Source organism: Propithecus coquereli, unplaced genomic scaffold (assembly GCF_000956105.1).
Source record: "Propithecus coquereli isolate 6110/MARCELLA unplaced genomic scaffold, Pcoq_1.0 Scaffold599, whole genome shotgun sequence".
In the NCBI taxonomy this organism is placed as follows: domain Eukaryota; kingdom Metazoa; phylum Chordata; class Mammalia; order Primates; family Indriidae; genus Propithecus; species Propithecus coquereli.
In genome coordinates, this window is record NW_012151940.1 from 561,093 (window position 1) to 576,190 (window position 15,098).

General features: G+C 51.3%; 1 protein-coding gene across 1 annotated transcript in view; it reads left to right on the plus strand.

Annotated features, from left to right (window-relative positions):
- The window catches only part of TMC3 (transmembrane channel-like 3), a 47,091-nt gene extending 39,648 nt beyond the window's left edge, over positions 1-7,443 (plus strand). The window contains exons 17-22 of the mRNA XM_012659100.1: positions 1,563-1,673; positions 1,954-2,079; positions 2,812-2,890; positions 4,028-4,070; positions 5,443-5,698; positions 6,600-7,443. Coding sequence (XP_012514554.1) covers positions 1,563-1,673; positions 1,954-2,079; positions 2,812-2,890; positions 4,028-4,070; positions 5,443-5,698; positions 6,600-7,443 — 1,459 coding nt within the window. The remainder of the gene's footprint in view (positions 1-1,562; positions 1,674-1,953; positions 2,080-2,811; positions 2,891-4,027; positions 4,071-5,442; positions 5,699-6,599) is intronic.
- Positions 7,444-15,098: the final 7,655 nt, after the last annotated feature.

Genomic DNA, 15,098 nt, shown 5'->3' on the forward strand with positions numbered 1-15,098 from the left:
ATGTTCCAAAACTCCTGAAGGCGCAATATAGATAAGAAAATGAGAAAGTAAAGATAAATAAGAAAAAACCAGAACGTGGGTGGCACCCAGAGCACCCACTCGCGCTCTTTCCAGTCACTGCCGACTTGCAGCAGCAGAATTAGGTCTGCTTTGCTCTGCTCTATGTAAATGGAGTCACACACGGCTTCTTTCACTCAACACGGTGAGATTCATCCATCCGGGAAATACACCCCAATTTCTTTCTCCGTGCTCCTGTTGACGGGCACAGTGGTTGTTTCCGGTTGTTAGCTGTAATGAATAAGCCACCTTGAACATCCTCGTACGTGTTGTTTGTTGGGTCTGTACCTGGGAATGCAACTGCTGGGTCGTGGGGTCAGGCACTGTGTTCACCTTTAGCAGACAGCGCCAAAAAGTTTTCCAAAGTGGCTGCACCATTTTGTGTCTGCATGTGCGAGAGCTCCAGCTGTTCCGCAGCCCTGCCAAAACTCGCTTCTCCCTGTGTTTTTCATTTTAGCCATTTGGGTGATTTTATAACACATTTTGAACACTTTGATTAGAGCTCAGTTATTTTATTTTGACATAAGTTATTTATATGTGTCTATTAGTCGCTTTCAAACTTTTTGACCGTGACCTACATGACAATATGTTTATATGTCACCTGGTAGCCAGCATGAATATATGCACATATTCAGATATATGTTATATATATTTCCATATATGTTTATATGTTTATGTATAATATGTCTGTATGTATACATGTATCTATCTATACAGATAGATATATATATATAGAGAGAGAGAGAGAGAGGTTTTACAACTTGACACTCACCTACTGACTACATTCTGTGCACTCTGACATTTTGTTCTCTTTTAGTCAGATCTATCTCGTTAGAGACAGAAGAACAGAACAGAAAGAGTGCTAGTTGAGAGTCACACGACGGGTTGACCACTGGTTCTCTTTTCAGAACTGCATACAGGGCCTCACACACCAATGGGTCTGAGCCATCCTTGGGGAGATCTGGGCAGCCAAGGTCCCTGACACCTGCTTAGGGCTGGGGGACCAGGGACCAGGGCTTCATCAGGCAGGACACTTGCCCTGAGCAGCCAGGAGCAGAGAGGATAAGAGGTTGGGTGCAAATCGCATCCCAGTGAGAGATTCTAGCATCATAACCAGAAGAGCCAAACCATCCTGAGATGTAAGACTCAGCTGGACGGGCAACGCTTCTAAGATTTTCCCAGGAACTGAGCTCACTGGGTGGGAGCTCTGGGTGCCGGGTGAGGTCACCACTCCCGTGGTTCGAAGTGGACAGGCACTCGGCAAATGTTTATTAGAGGAACAGGTTGGGCTGGAAGATCTGTGAAGTTCCTTCGAACACTGATTTCTAGGGTTCCAAGCTGCATATGACCCTATGACGGACTCACTCCTACGTAGTGCTGGGAGGAGGATTTTTCAGTTTGCAAAGAGTCAGGACAACAGCTTCTGGGGCGGTTCTTGGGGCACATTCGTCCTCAGCAACTGGCTGTGGAGTGAGGGCAGCACATAGCTTGTGCTTTCTTCGCAGATCCAACAACTTCTACTTGGCGATGCTGCTGTTCATGCTGTTCCTGTGCATGCTGCCCACCATTTTCGCTATCGTCCGCTACAAACCTTCTCTAAACTGCGGGCCCTTCAGGTGAGTTGTTTCGGTTCGCCGGCCTGGCCTGCAGCTGTGGCAGTTGTGGGGAATTGAACCTCACTGAGTGGAACTGTCCCCCGGCTCACAGAGCAGGTGAGACACGTGGAAAGATCGCAAACCCGCATCCTCTGAGTCCAAGACCCGTGCTTTTGCCCTGACGTCACCTGCAGAATATTACGCGGTGGCCTCTAGCCATGGCCTCCAGCCATGCCTTGATGTCTTGCAGCATCCTTCTGCCAAGAGCATTAAAGTCTGCGTGATGTTTTCTGTCTCACAGTGGACAAGAGAAAATTTATGACATCGTGTCAGAAACGATCGAGAAGGACTTTCCCGCGTGGTTCGGCTCTGTGGTTGGACACATCAGCAGCCCTGTGGTCATCCTGCCCGCCGTGCTGCTGCTGTTGTGAGTACCACCCCGCGGGTACCACCCTGCAGGCTTTGCGGCACGTCCGCGTGTCTGGCCAACAGGAGCACGTCACTCTCCAATAATTATGGAAAATGTATTAGTTCACCCAAAAATCACTTAGGAAGCCTAGTTATCTAAGAAGAGACTCTGAGTCGCACAGCAGGGTCACACGAGTCACTGTGCCATGGAGACACAGCCACTGGGCCCCAGCGGGGGTGGGGGGAGGGCTCCACTGCTATCCAGGTGGTTATTGATCCACCAACAGCATTCGATCAATGAGTGTGACCCCTATGATGGGTTTGAATGCCGTTACCATCATTATCTTATTCTCCAGAAATGTAAATACTCCTGCAAAGGAACTTCATAACTCAGCTGAGTGGCTCTGGCTTATTTGGCTTAAAGGAAAGAATAAAAGCCAGTGGATGCAGTCCTCACCGCTTGACACACTGCAAACTGCCTCCCCCATTTTCGCACCTTTCTTACCGCTGTCTCCAGGGCAGAGTCCTAGGTCAGCGGGGTGCTGTGGGAAGGAAGAAAAAGGGAACAGCCCCTTCCACAGTAAGGCAAGCGCTCACTGGCTTGAGGACTCGCTGGTACCTTTTGTCCTTGGTGGAGGGTCGGGGGGTAGCCACATCCGGCCTCCTGTTCCTGCCAACACCTGACCAGGGCAGAGGCCTGACAAGCCAGGGAGCCGGAGTGGCACTCACGGTCCCCGCTGTTCTGTCCTAGCCTGCTCATCTACTACCTCCAGAGCATCGCGAGGTCTCTGAAGCTCAGCAACCACCAGCTCAGAATGCAGATCCAAAACGCAAGTATCACGTGACCCTGCTGTTGTGACTGAGACCTGGCCAGCTCGGGAATAGGTCATGTCTGCAACTTACTGTGACTCTGGGCCACCCGCTATGGCACAAGCCCACAACCCCCAAGATCTCCCAGAATTGTTTCTAACAATACCCGGGATGGTTCACATGTGCCAGGAACAGTCTGCTCCTGTCTTCCCTCCTCTCCAAGGGCCCCTCTGGTGGCCACTGGAAGCCCTCGTGTGCCAGGCACTTTTGCAGGCTCTGGGAACGGGCCTGTCCCACTCCTTGTCCGCGTGGACATCTGAGCCCAACAGCACAGTCGTACCCAAAGACTCACCCCTTTCAGCCTGTAGACTCTGGCTGCCATTGTCCTTCCCCCACCCCGGGCTCCAGCGCCACCTCAGAGCAGTCAGGACAGCAGACACTGCCCAGTCCTTCCAGTTTCTCCTCCCCGGCCTTGTCCAAGGGCTCCCCGCGGCCGGGACCGGGCGAGGCCAGGGAGGTGGCCATGGTGCAGAGTTGAAGGAGGCTGTGCCGGGGCCCTGCTGACGCTGCCCTTTCACCCCCACCCCGACAATGAATGCCTCTGCGCCTGTGCACCCCGGATCCTCGACAGCCTCACCCGGCCCCAGACCCCCACGCAAAGAATCTCCCTCCACCTTTTTCAGTTAAAAAAAAACCAAATTGCCATGACTATCAATTCACACAAAGAAACACGAACTAGTCTTATAAAAAGTCAAATTAGAAATTTAAATTAGAATTCAAATTAGAAATTCATTCATTCATCCCTTTTCATTAGCTGCAAAGGGATGTCTTTGCGGAAGCACACATCTCCAGCTTCGTTGATCCATAGTTTTTTCTCTGTGACTCAGGCCGACTATTATTGGTAGAATAGAAACATGGTCTGTCAATTAGCTGTCCCTAAACAAAACAGGCCAGGCACGACACTTCAGCTCTCAGGTATCTGCATTTATTCACTCAAATGACAGCCCCGAGCCCAGAGCACGATGTCCTCAGGGGACAAAGGTAGTTCGGTCACAGTCCACGGTAAGAGCCGTGGCACATAAACCTCCCCGTCCCTATGATGTTTGTTACTGCTTTCTTCTGAATCCAAAACCAACATGGTTTTATTTACATTGTAGGCAAGATCAGAAGACAAGAAAAAGGTTGCCCAGATGGTCGAAGGTCAGTATTAAAAAACGCAGAGACGTGATGTCTCAGTGAGTGGCCATTTAGAAATCTAGCAGTTTAAGGTAGTTTGAGGAACTCTACCAATAAAAATTCCTGGTAACCTGTGGTTTTTCACAGTTAACTAGGCACAATAAAATAAGATCTAGGGAAATAAGTGTTGGTTTAAATCTTCAATTTTTACATCATATCCAAGCCTGTGAATAACCCCCAAATATGTCTAAAATCAGAAGGAAGTTTTGAGGTGGGAGGGGAAAAGAAGCACATTAACCCGGAGAAGATCCCTAAGGACATCTTTCTCAGGCGCACGTCTGTGTACGTTGCTGGGTGGCCCGTCGCTTCCTTGCAAGACCCCCTCCCAGGCCCCGTCCTCTCTGCCCCACCCCTGCAGAGCAGAGCCGGGAGGGCAGGCCCCGTGGCGAGAACAGATTCCTGAGAGAGGAATCCACGCCCACTGCCTGTCTGAGAACACACCTTCCCTTCCGGTGGTCTGCAGCGGCACCTGGACAAACCCGTCCCATCCAGGTTCATTAGGGGAGAAGGAATGACAGCGTGAGGGACAGAAAGTATGACAGCATGGAGTGGCCTGGAGGGAGGACAGTGGGCAGGTGCAGCTCAAAGGTCCACTTTCTGGGCGCACTCAGAGTGTGCTGGGAGCTGGGAGGCTCGCCAGGCGCCGTGGGCCTGGGGTAGACTGAGCTCGGGACCCAGCAAGGCTCCGGGGAAGCCCTCCGCGCCCTTTCAGTGCCGCGCTGCAGGAAGGGACTGCTCCCCTCTAGCCCAATGCCTGAGTGGGAGCCCTGAGGCCTGAGGGTCCGGCCTGCCCCGCCAGCTTTTCAGAGAAGCCTGTAAATGACAGTGACTAAGGACAATGATGGCGGCTCACGCTATGAAGCCGGCTGTGAGCGTCAAGGGTCATCTGCCGACCGAGCCTGGTTTAGTCCCATCATCTCCCAAAGCCAGGCTCCGCCTGGGCTTTCTCAGGGCAACAGTAGCATTGCCCAGGTGTGCTGTTTTTCGACTGCTGTGTGAACTGTTTCCAAAACCCGACCATCGTAGTATCGGCTTTATTATATCCACGGTGTAGAGTAGGAACCGGAGCCCCAGAGCCGTCAGATGCCTGCTTCCCTCAGGGCGGCGTCCCCTGGTGCCCCGCGCAGCCGTGGGTGCGTTTGGCTCTGCCTGCGCCCTGTCTGGGACGAAATGATTTCAGTTACAGAACGTTTATTGCCCGTGGGTTAGCGCGTTTGCGAGCGCGACCGCTGATCGCGGACCAACCGTTGGAAGTCATGGGCCTCTTACAGCCCCCTCAGCGGACTGTGTCCCCTGCACGGAGGTCGTCTTCTCACAGTGCCCCCTCTCCCTGCAGCCCGCATCCAGACCCAGGAGGAAAGCGCCAAGAGGCTTCCGAAGGACAGCGATCGCGTCAGCCAGCTGTCCTCAGCACACTCGGCCACACCCCAAAACAACGGCAACGTGGTCAACTTCGACTCGGTGAGCAGCAAGAGCAGCAGGATAGAGACTGTCGCCCAGTCTGTGCCCCAGAGTCCCAGGCCGGGGCCCAGGGCGCCCAGCTCACCTCTTCCCGGAGTCTCCAAATCCAGGCCAGGGCACGACGCCCGCAGGTGAGGCTCCACTGCAGCGCAGAGGGGACCGGCCGCCTGGGACGTGCTGCCGGCCCTGGCCCCGAGGCCACAGAAAGTGTGGGCTAAAGAGCTCTTGGGGATCTGAGGCCTCAGCAGTTTCGGGAGGCCAAGGCCGCACGTTCTAATTCTTCCAGAAGGCCACAGGGCCAGGAGGTAGTGGGGAAGGGGGTGTCAAAGTTTATCACACAGGACAGATTCTTCCTCCCGGGCTACCTGCCGTAAACCTGTAAGCCAACATTCCGGCCAAACCGGGATAAGCATTTCTACAGCCTACATGGGGAAAATTCCTTTTTAACTGTTTATCTTTACTCTTTAGTTCCAGACTGGCCATGTCACTGGCAAGGTCCCCATGCCTTACCCCAGGCTGGCCAGGTTATCGGCAAGGTCATCCGTGCGCTATGTGGGCTCAACTATTTCAGTCCTGTGCAAAAGAAAGGCTGAGAAAAAGAAAGAAAGTAGAGTCCTGCTTCCTTTCAGGAGGTCGGGAGCCAGGACAGGTGAAGGAGATGGAGCTGCGCTGGCCGGGACTGGCTCCGAGAGCAATATATCAATGCCCGGTCTGAATGTCACACGGCGAAAGCCACGTAGATAAAATGCAGGGGTTCATTTTTGGGGTGTTTTTTAAAGACAATCACTAAGTTAGCAAAGAACTGGAAATCTTGCTATTTGAGTTTTCTTCATGGCTCAGCGGGGTCTTGGCAGGGTGGAAAGATTAGCGCTGTGCCCCCAAATGTTTCTGCGCACACAATCCACAGCACACGCATTAGCCATTGGAGCCAGGCTCGACGACGATGGCGAGGGAACCTCGCTCCCACAGTGCTCAGGCACGGGGCTCTGGGACCACCCAGGCCACGGCTGCTGAGCCGCCTTTGCCTTACAGGTACCCACGCGGTCTCTACGCCAGCACAGGGGACCTCCGCAAGAGCAGATCGCACACACCTGTGACGTTTGCTAAGCACGCAGATGACATCCACTCAGAGCCTCTTTTCCAGAAAGACTTTCAGCAAATCGATCCTTCCCTCCACGGACCCGGGGTCTCGGCCTTGGTGGCAGAGGGTCCTAGGCCCCACGCCCCCAGATACTATATCATTAATGAACGGGACTCTCACAAGAAAAACCATCCAACTTTCTGGCCAGAAAGACATTTCAAGATAGATGCCTCGGGTGACATCGTGGAGATGTACCCCAGAAACGTGCGACCATATGTGTCCCGGGTCTACCCCCAGCCCCACTCTCCACAGCTGAGTGAGGAAGAGGAGGAGAGGCCGGGGAGAGATTTGACCAAAAGGTCTTTCGCCCCGCGCTCCCTCACAGACCTCCACCGGGCCCCTCACTTTTACATCGGCGAGAGGTCAGAGAGCCGGACCCTGGCCCCAGAGCACCAGGGGAGGGCGCACTACCAGTCTTGGAATGACGGTTTCGGGGGCCAGCCCGACAGGCCCACGTATGCGCACAGAAAGCCACGCTCCCGGAACTTCCGACATCCACAGCACCCTCTGAAGCCCAGGGTCAAGCCCAGGTTCGAGCCACCTGTCACAGAATCCGATTCCATGTCGGCGGCGTCCAGTAGTGACCAGCAGAATAGCAGCACCGACCAGTACCTGCAAGTGACCCCCAGCCAGGGCAGGTGCCCGAGGGCCGTGGGCCGACTCAGCAGGAGGAAGGCCGAGTCGGGGCCGGAGCTGGCCCTGGATCTGGACGACCTGATCTACTCTAACGTCTAGGCCTCCCTGGTGCCCCACACGCAGAGCCCAGGCCCCTGCTGGACGGCTGGGCCGGCACATGGCCTCTGCCCTCTTGGGAGAAAGGAACACGTGTGGGCGAGACCTGTGGGCATGTCCAGGCACATCCTTGGGGGCTGGCTGAGGCCCCGGGAGTCCCCGGGCTACAACCGCAAGCAAGAGGGTCATGCCTGTGGGTCCCTTCACGTCCAGCGCACGGAAGCGATCAGGCCATTATTTCAAGAAAACTTTAGTCCCTTGCCTCCTCTCCATGGCCACGAGTCACAGGCAAGCCAGACATCTCATCCAGACCGCGGAGGCCTCACCCCGACACCCGTGCTCGTGCCTGTGGTGTGAGTGAGCCCTTGGATTGCGATGCTGTCGTTCGACACGCGAAAGTCAGCCCTCCCTGATAAGCACCCGGACTCACAAGGCTGCTGGTAGAGATTTCACAATGCTCGGTTTGTACGAGTCATCGGTGCAGCAGTGACAAGGGTAACGGGAATTACCGAGAGCTTGTTTGCTCTGTCTGCTGGCCTGTCTGTATTAATCAGCCGGGACATTCAGGTTGGCAGTAACCCAAGGTTTCCCTCAAGGTTCATTGGTCTATTAAGGAAAAGCAAAGCCTGGGGACCAAGCCCGACTCGGGCCCGGCTGGAGGCCGGGGATCAGACACCCGGGAACATCGCTGTCACTTCTCTGCTCTGTTCCTGTGTCCTCACCTCATTTTGTCCTACACCAAGGGCTCCCTCCATGCGCGGGGTGGGGGGAGGAATTCACAGCCACGGAAGGTGCCAGGCTCTCACCCAGCAGCCAAGCGCCCAGAGGGAGGAGCAGCGTGGCCCTCCCCTCTCCACGTCCCCTTCGCCTCCGCGGGCTGATGGCCTCTGGCCCGTAAACATCATGCGGGGTTTGGGCAGCGGTTTGTGCTCCGTCTTCCGTGGTTGACCAGGAGCGCGCCCTATTCATGTCTCTGTGATGACTCTTTTCACTCTAAACTCTGTCTTTTTGACGTTGCTGTCTCCTCCGCCAGGCTGTCTTGGAGCAGGAATGGTATTTCACTCACCTCTGCATCCCCAGTGGCTGACACATCATGCATACTGCAATCGCTTTCTACTGATGCGTAGCAGATTTTGTGGCTTGAAAGAACACACATTTATCCTCTCACGGTTCCCGTGGGTCAGGAGCTGAGCTGGGTCCTGCGCTCAGGGTCTCACCAGGCTGTACCCAGGCATCAGCCGGAGTCGCCATCTTATCCGAGGCCCGAGTCCTCTGCCAAGCTCCTGTGACTGTTGGCAGAATTCATTGCCTTGACTTTCCAGGACGGGGGCCTCAGCTCCTAGAGGCTGCCCACGTTTCCCTGCCGCACGGCCCCTCCGCAGCACGGCTGCTTCTGTCTCCAAAGCCAGCGAGAGACTGTCTCTCCAGTCTCAGGTCCCTTTCTCCAGGGAAGGCCTCAGCCCTCTTTTAAAAAGGGATCACCTGATTAGGTCAGGCCCACACGGATAATCTCCCTTTTGATTAAGTCAACGTGAACTGATTGGGGGTCTTAATTACATCTTCAAAATCACTTCACCTTTACGGTATCTGGGAGCAAAGTCTCGTCATCCTCCCGAGTGCCTGCGTACTCAAGGGGGGAGATGGCGCGGGGCACGTGTAACGGGACGGCAATCTTGGAGACCGACCTCAAATACTTAATAAAACATTAGTTGAATGTGAATGGGTGGATGAATGAATGAATGAACTGTACTAATGAATGAATCACGAGTGGCATGGTCACAGGATTACGTTCCAAGAGTTATTACCAGTTCTAATCGAAAGCAAAGATCAGTATAAATAGTGCCGTCTTAAAAGTACACACATACTAACACACTTCCCCAAGTTTATGCAAAGCAGTGCACATATTTTCAAATGTCTCGCCATGATAAATTCAGGAGGTTGCGGCCTGCTGAGGATTAAATGTTCTACAACGCCACGGAGCAACCTGTGAGACAGAGGGGCTCGGGGGGTTCCGTGAAGAGGTTCTCTCCTCCAGGTGTTGTTCTGGGACTGTGGCCTTGAGCTTCCTGGGACATTAAAACGTATTTTGGAAAAGGCTGGCCCTGCCCTAGGCACCCGTGGAAGCACCTGCGGGAGCGGTGGGCACCCCGTTGGCACCTGGGGACAAGCAGGCCTGAGACTTTCCGGAGGAAGTGTGGGTGTCGCTAGTGCCACCCGGGGCGGGAAGCGCGAGCATCGCCTGCCTCTGGCGCTCACTGTCGGTTATTCCTTCAATCTGGAGAAACTTAAAAGACACAGAATAGCGCAAATGCTAGGGTGACAAGCACCAGTAGTCCCCCTGTGAGGGTCAACAACTGTTGAAATTGAAATTTTATTTCCATCTACCCATTTTATTATTAGTAATAAAGAAAATGTTATCTTACAGATATAATCAAAGCCCACGTTCATCCTCACACTACGTCCCATTCTCCCCACACTACCAAGGGATTGCAGCATATCCATTTGGTCTGTTGTTCATAGTTACATACGTTGTGTGTGTGTGTGTGTGTGTGTGTGTGTGTGTGTGTGAATGTATGAGCATCCATAAGCAGTATGCGGGCACATTTTACTTATGTACATGCTGTTACTGCACTGTCATTGCACGTGTTTATGTTTCTCAGCTCTAGCTAAGACTTGTGTTGATCAGACTCACCTATTACAACTGCTGGATGGTATTTCATCATATGAATAAACTACATGTTTACCCATTTTCTACTGATGGACACTGAAATCATTTCGACTTCTCTGCTACTAATGTACTGAACATTTTTACATGTCTTCTATGGCCCTTGCGCCAGTGTGCTCGGAAGTGGATATTGGTTCTCCTAAAAGAGAAGCCCCAGCTCAGGGGGGGCGAGCATGTCCATCACTGGTCTTCACGGACCCAGACCCCTGCGCACGCTCCCTCCGCAGCGGGTGACATGGCCGTTTTTCCCACGGCCTCTCCAAGGCTTGGTATTGACACACTATATCATTTTTGCCAATCTGATAAAAAAAAAACCCTAACCCAACTTATTCTGATGAATTTGCATTTTTTATCGTAAGCATCATTCCCTAAGTTGATTGGCCATTTGCATTTCCTCTTCTGCGAATTAACTGCCTACTCAACACCTCTGCCCGTTTTCCTATTGATGGTAGCCGGCATCCCCGCGAACAGGCGCCCAGAAAGCTTCTGATGAAAGCATCGCACGCCCGTCAGTCGTCCCCTCTGTTCCCGGAACTCCAGCGCTTGTCTAAGCTGCAGAGCAGAAAGCTCCAAACCTATGTAGTCAAATGCCTTTGATAACTGTGGTTTCACAACATTGCTTTGTATTTTAGTAATGAGCCCTGGGGGTGGAGGTTCGCATTTCTGCCTTTGGTCAAACTATTCATAAGACATGATCCATGCTATTAAAAATCTCTCAGAAACACCTACATAAAAATTCCACTCCAGTCTCAGAGATCACACAATTATGTCCATTAAATAAGGAAGAGTGAATTCCTCGTGGTAAGAATAGTTCAGTAAATATTTTAGTAACCTAAGGATGCTTCCCTTAGTCACTCTGTATGTTTCAGAATTTGTAAATGACAGGAAATTTAGGGAAAAGCTTCTGCACATCTCTGCAAGATTAACGTCCCTAGCCTGGGGCAGTATTTTCCAGCTGCTCTGTGCATGTGCACATGTTTCTTTTTAGGGTCTGCAGGTTGTTGTCTTCTTCTATCTTTGCACATTCCACGGGAAACCCTGCACACGCTCACGGGAAGCAGGCGGCAGTAAAGCACACGAGGACACCTGTGGCCCTTGGAAATGGAAACTGGGTGTTTGTCACAGCTCTGCCACTCGCTAGCCGTGTGGCCTTGGATACCCTAGGGCAGCAGTCCCCAACCTTTTTGGCACCAGGGACCGGTTTCGTGGAGGACAATTTTTCCACCGCCTCGGACAGGTACCGGTCTGCAGCCCGGGGGTTGGGGACCGCAGCCTTGTGTGACCCTCATTTTCTCAACCTGCAAAATACTGTGGTCGTCTCTAACTCCTGGTGCCGCGGTACCACTGCGAGGGATAAGTGGCCCAGTACAGGCGAAGCGCAGAGGAGAGCGCTGGCAAGAAGCGCGGAGTGACCGTGAGCTGTAGCTGAGTAAACAGTAGACGCAAGCGTGTGCGCGTATGTAGATTTGCACAGCGGCGGCCCAGCCAACTTAGTAACATGCACACGATTCTTCATCGTTTCCTGTGGGGACCAGACGCTTGCTCTATTCAGGGCCTTTTAAGATTGGAGCACTTGGCACGCGGCCCGTCCCCCCTGTGGTCTGTTCACGGTTGGGTGAGAAGCTCCTGGGCTCCCTACCCCCATTCACACCGAGTTAAAATTCAACTTGAACTTCAGTGAGGTCTGATGTGGACAACCGGGTGACTCAGAGGCCTAAGGACCCGGTGGGATCAATGGATCTCCAGGGCTGTCATCCCTCCCTCCCCTCGGCTCTGAACTGCAGCCTCCAGCACATGGCAAGACAGATCACTGCCCAGCGCCCACAGCCACCGTCTGGGCGGCTCCCGCCTGCCCTGCTCCCGCCAGCTGCTCGCGCTGCCCCGCGCCGCCCCGCCTCCAGCCGCCTCCAGCGGCAAAACACAGCAGCACCTGCTCCAAAGCTGCCAGACCCCACCCTCGCCGGTTGCCAGGTTGTCACAGGCGGTGGAGACAAACAGTTTGCCTCTTCAGACATTTTGTACACCCAGGGCTTCCTGTTTCCTGGGAGCAAAGATTAAAGGCTTTTATAAGTGCTAAAAGTTTTGTTAAGCCCATGCTCTGTCTTGACAAGTGCAATAATGTCTGAATGTTTGATGGCTAATAAAAGTCACTTTCTACAGCAAGACTTACCTTCCCGCAGCCTGTTTTTCACAGTGTTTTATGCCCAAAAAACTTCTAATAGACCCCAGTCTGAGAGGGTCTCAAGTTAGAGCTTTATAGAAATATTCCACATTGAATTTTTAATGAGGCCTTTTTAAAACTTAAAACGTCCTACATGTAAGTAAAATAATTAAACGGTATATGATGATTTAAAATGAAATGTCCTTTGGCATTACTCTCCACTGTTGACAGTTTATTCTACACTTTTCTAAAAGCGAATATTCTAGGCCGGGCACGGCGGCTCCCACCTGTAATTCCAGCACTTTGGGAGGCCAAGGCTGAAAGATCGCTTGAGGCCAGGAGTTCGAGACGAGCCTGGGCAACATAGAGACACCCCATCTCTACAAAAAATTTAAAAATTAGCTGGCTGTGGTGGTATATGCCTATAGGCCCAACTACTCAGGTGGCTGAGGCAGGAGGATCGCTTAAGTCCAGGAGTTCAAGACTGGCTTTAGCAAAAGTGAGACCCTGTCTCTACAAAAAAAATAGAAAAAAATTAGCCAAGTGAGGTGGCACGTGCCTGTAGTCCTAGCTACTTGGGAGGCGGAGGCAGGAGGATTGCTTGAGTCAAGGAGTTTGCAGCTGCACTCCAGCCTGGGTGACAGAGCGAGACCCTCTCTCAAAAAAAATAAAAATAAAATAAAAAGTGAATATGCCAAACATATACATACGCAGTATACATATACATAAACATATAAACAATTACAAGCACATCTCTAGTTACTTCCCTTTCTTATTCAAGATATATAAATGCATATATAATGAAACATATATATGATATTATATATAAATGTTTACTGTATGCCAAGCTCCGTTCTAATTGCTATTCATTTATTAAGTCATGTGACCCACACATCAACCCTATGAGTTGGTATTATTATTTTTCTCACTTTCCAAAATAGATGCTAAGGTCTGGAATGATTAATTACTTGCCAAGGTCATGGCTAGTAAGTGGAGCTGCTGGGATTCGAACCCAGGCAATCTGACTTGAGCACTGGCTTTCTTATCCACAATGCTGTTGCCCTTCAATTGGCATTTTTTGACTTTATATACACACACACACACACACACACACACACATATACATATATATAAAAAATGAATGTCTACCTGTTGGTACATATCTAAAACATTTCATTGGGAGAGGGTAAGAACTTAAGTAATATTTAGCTAAGTTTCAACTCTCATTCATTTTCTTTATAGAGAGTAAACCGCTCTTGGCTAGAATAGTCTACTCCTATCAACTCGCATTGACAGATTCGGCCTGTGCCCCGGTGCAGCCGAACATTCCCTGCTCCAGCCCCAGCACCCTTCACCTTCGCCGTGTTATTTTCACGGCTACATAGTATTGTTTGTGATATATTGATAAATAGGTCGCCTCCAGCTGTAAGATCAATGTTACATTACACACCTTTCTGCAGGAGTTGCTGGGTCAAAGAACAAGCCAAGTAACATTTTATTATACGCTGTCTTTTGCTCCCAGAAGTTTGCGTAAATTTAAACTCTCATCCGCAATGTCTAAAAACAACTATTTCTCCATACTCTCACCAACACAGGGTGTTAACAAACCGCTTCCTGTTTGTCCATTAGACAGGTGGAAAAGTCTCTCCATGTTTTAATTTTTTACTTTCGAACTATGAGTGAAGTTCTGCATCTTTTTATATCTTTATTAGCCATGTTAATTTATTTTTCCACAAAGTGGAAAATCCATGTCTGATGCATTCTTTTTGACTACAAGGTTATCTGAAAATTTCTTTCTTTTTATTTTTAAGTATTATCGGCACATGATCGTTGTATATGTTTATAGGGTGCTTGCGATGTTTTGATACAGGCACAGAATGTGAACTAATCAAATCAGGGTAAGTGGGGTGTCCGTCCCCTCAGGCATTTAACATTGCTTTGTGTCAGGAACATTCCAGTTCCACTCTTTCACTTATTTTGAAGTACACCCTAACTTACTGTTGATTACAGTCACTTTGTTGTGCCAAAATACTTTTAAGTATTGTTTATTCCTTGTTCTATATTTTAAAGAGGGGCTTTGAAATGGGGCATTTATGCTTCCAGTTGTGAAAATCTCCCCTGTCGTTTCTGCCCTGGAGGTGACGGTGCTCCGCAGTGGTTGCTTAGTGACAGCTGCCTGGTCCCGTGCTGCTCAGCCCGGGTTTGGGAGCCCCGCGTGGGTACCCGGCCCCAAGACCGCCTGTGCTGCTGGTCTGTCCAACAATCCCAACGTCCGTCTGCAGTCTTGTCCCTTCTGGTTCTTGGTGAGCTCTTGGCCCAAGAATGGCCGGACACACGCGAAGCAAGGCCGGGGAGAAGGGAAGTTTACCGAGGAAGGAGGAGATGGGTTCACAGAGCAAGACACTGAACGCGCCCCCGTTGTATTATAACAAGAGGGCCTGAAAGTTCTTGACGCTTTGCAAGAGCATTTTGTTCAGTACGAAAACTTACTTTTAGTTAAAATATGTTCTAGTTTTTTCTCAGATTGCTATCTAGCTATTTTGTGATATTTCAATGTGCTTCATTTTTAAATGTGGTTGACTTGTCAGTCTTTCCTTCGGGGCTCCTAGGGGCGCTCACGTGTGTCGCTCCCTCGCTCCTCCCTGGGAGGAGGAACGTTCGTCATCGTCCCACTTCTCCTGGGAGACCTGCCCCAAACACACCGCGAATGACTGTGACATTGGCCTAGACCTCGCACTCTAACCTCTAACCCTAACCCTAACCCCGCCCCCC